Source organism: Egretta garzetta, unplaced genomic scaffold, assembly GCF_000687185.1.
Source record: "Egretta garzetta isolate BGI_Z169 unplaced genomic scaffold, ASM68718v1 scaffold350, whole genome shotgun sequence".
Lineage (NCBI taxonomy): Eukaryota > Metazoa > Chordata > Aves > Pelecaniformes > Ardeidae > Egretta > Egretta garzetta.
The window spans coordinates 200176-202934 of record NW_009258273.1 but is presented as its reverse complement, the minus strand read 5'-3'; the positions used below and the strand labels follow the sequence as shown (position 1 = coordinate 202934).

At 52.1% G+C, this 2759-nt stretch overlaps 1 protein-coding gene across 5 annotated transcripts in view; it reads left to right on the top strand.

The window, feature by feature from the left end:
* The first annotated feature begins 79 nt into the window (after nucleotides 1-79).
* Nucleotides 80-2759, top strand: part of ILF2 (interleukin enhancer binding factor 2) — a 4247-nt gene continuing 1567 nt past the window's right edge. For 3 of the 5 annotated variants that reach the window (XM_035890671.1, XM_035890664.1, XM_035890660.1), the window contains exons 1-6: nucleotides 80-1401; nucleotides 1693-1770; nucleotides 1949-2051; nucleotides 2131-2196; nucleotides 2373-2489; nucleotides 2610-2688. In XM_035890671.1, coding sequence (XP_035746564.1) covers nucleotides 1303-1401; nucleotides 1693-1770; nucleotides 1949-2051; nucleotides 2131-2196; nucleotides 2373-2489; nucleotides 2610-2688 — 542 coding nt within the window. In that variant the 5' untranslated portion in view covers nucleotides 80-1302. The remainder of the gene's footprint in view (nucleotides 1402-1692; nucleotides 1771-1948; nucleotides 2052-2130; nucleotides 2197-2372; nucleotides 2490-2609; nucleotides 2689-2759) is intronic. The other 2 variants (XM_009635000.2, XM_035890676.1) reach the window with 2 other exon arrangements.

Sequence of the window (2759 nt, the reverse complement as noted above, 5' to 3'; positions counted from 1 at the left end):
CGGGAGGGGGGTGCTGGGCCCCCTCCCCGGGCCGGGGTCTCTCAGCGGGGAAGCCCTGGGTGTGCAGCCACCGCCCGAGCGCACCGGGGCGGGGGGGGTTTAGTTACCGTCAGGGGGCTTATGAAGAAACCTCTCCTGTTTCTGTAGGGCCTTTCTCGCGTCTCGGGACCAAACCTCCACGGAACGGTGACGGAGCAGGGGGGGCAGCGGGGAGGGGGTTTGGCGGCGAGGAACACAGCGGCGAGCGGGTACACATTCCCCCAGAAAAATAAAGTTGTGTTTTTTGTTTTTTTTTTCTTTTCCCCTTTAGGTTCCGGCCCTTTGTGCCACACATCCCCTTTGATTTCTATGTCGTGAGTAACCCTCTCCCACGGAGCTGTTTGCAGGCAACAGCTGCGGGACTTTTCCGTGTTTAAAGATGCTGTCTCAAAAGCCTCATTTGCTGACTTTGATGGTTTAACTTCTTTTAGCTTAGCCGGAGTAACGGAGCTCACTGAAAACACTGTTGGTTCAGTAACTAACCTGCAATCTTCTGTCTGTTGTTTGGAGTACTTGTGTCACCCGGGATGACTGGGATGCAGTTGAGTAGTAATCACAACAAATAAACGCCTCGGTTGAGGTTTTTCTGCTTTCTAAGGCACCTCGCTCACCCAGAGCCCCAGTTCTGTCAGCTCCCTGTAACACCAACCTGGTGGGTTACTCCGATAGCTGTCGCTCACCGCTCAGATGTTCTCCAGGCTCTTTTGCCACGTTGGTCCTCCCAAGGACCACACATTTCCCATCTTTTAATAGGGGGAAATAATTTTCTCCTCCTGCCAAGCATCTGCCCTTCACAGACATCTGACTTCCAAGGCAAACAGGTTCACCTCCTCTCGCCTTCCAGGCCTTGTGGCCGTCAATCCCGTCAGAGCAACCAAAAAGCTCCGGCCATCTGCAAACAAGGGGTGTTATTCTTAAGGGACCGTCATATAGTTGATAAAAAGCCTCTTGATGGACCCATTCCTAACGAGATCTGCCCCTTCTCGCACCCCATGGGTGCACGGGCACGCTGGCAGCTCTGAAGATGCAGAGCGTACGGGCAGGACAGGCAGCTGCTCTCCCTTCCTTAGGATAACTTCAAAGTGAAATTATAAAAGCAACGAGTGAAAAGCAGGATGGGGAAATCACAAAGGAGACGAGTGCTGGAGAATAAAAAAAAAAAAACCCAAACCCAAATGTAAATTTTGCTGATGAGTGGGTTGAACCAAAGTCTTTCTTTTCTCGGGCGTTGCAGTCTGATATCTGATCCCGTTTCAGTGCGAAATGGCTTTCCCCCGCGTAAAACCTGCCGCCGATGAGACCGCCTTCAGCGAAGCCTTGCTGAAGAGAAACCAGGATCTTGCTCCGACTGCTGCTGAACAGGTTTTGTGCTGAAAATTGCCTTAAATTCTTTGGCTGGATGTTAGAGGACGCAAAAGCAGACAGTACAGCCAGGAGTAGTCATTGTTAACCTAAAAAGTAATTTATTTCTCTCTGAAATAAGCCCTGCAGTAGAAATACGTGTGGAATTTCCAGGACGGTGTTTCTTTTATCTATTTATCATAGATCTCGCATCAGGGCTGTCTGCGTCTGTGCAAGATCAGATATTTCAATAGTTCAAGTCATATTGGACGACTGACTGGTAACACAACCCCTTCTCCGTTTCCTTTTCAGGCTTCCATTCTTTCTCTGGTGACCAAAATAAACAACGTGATCGACAACTTAATTGTAGCACCAGGAACGTTCGAAGTGGTGAGTCCAAAGGTTTGGGGGGGGAAAAACAAGCTACGCAAGGAGATGCTTTGGTATGAGGGATGCCGGTGTTCTAGCTACCAAACCTGGCCCCCAGTGGGTTAAAGGTTCATGCCAACTGCCAGAAACGTAGCACGTGCGTTAAATTCGCTCATTTTTGCTTTGTTTTTTCAAACAGCAAATTGAGGAGGTTCGCCAAGTGGGTTCCTACAAGAAGGGCACCATGACGACGGGGCACAACGTGGCCGATCTGGTTGTGATTCTGAAAATCTTACCCACCCGTGAGTAACCGGCTGCGTGGCTGCCGACAGAAGCGCGGTGCTGGGCCCTGCTCTGACCACCTCTCCTGCTTCTCCCTAGTGGAAGCTGTGGCAGCCTTGGGAAACAAAGTCGTGGAAAGCCTGAGAGCGCAGGACCCCAGCGAAGGTGAGACGCTCGTACGGGGTTGAGGAGGACGTGGGCTGATGCGAGGCAGTTTCCCCTTGAGCTGGGGTTTGTCTGATGGGGATGGTGCCCAGGCTGGTGTGCCACTGCCGAGATCCGTGGATGCTGCTTAAAGTCGTCCGGCCCCTCCATGAGGAATTCTTGTTCTTTCTGCCCAGTCCTGACCATGCTGACCAACGAGACCGGCTTTGAGATCAGCTCAGCCGACGCGACGGTGAAGATCCTTATCACCACGGTGCCGCCCAATCTCCGCAAGCTGGACCCCGAACTACACCGTAAGAGCTCAGCCCTGCCTTGCATGTGAACCTTCACCAGGACAGAGGGGGAGCCAGCTGCCTCCCCACACCTACTCACCTTTTGGGTGAAAACCCAGGCATTTCTGCTGCTTTTTTCAGTGGACATCAAAGTGCTGCAGAGCGCCCTGGCTGCCATCAGACACGCTCGCTGGTTTGAGGAGAACGCTTCCCAGTCCACGTGAGTTTGGCCTCAAAACAGGAACTGGAGCTCTGAGGCCTGCTTGAAATAATCATTACAGAGAAGAGGGT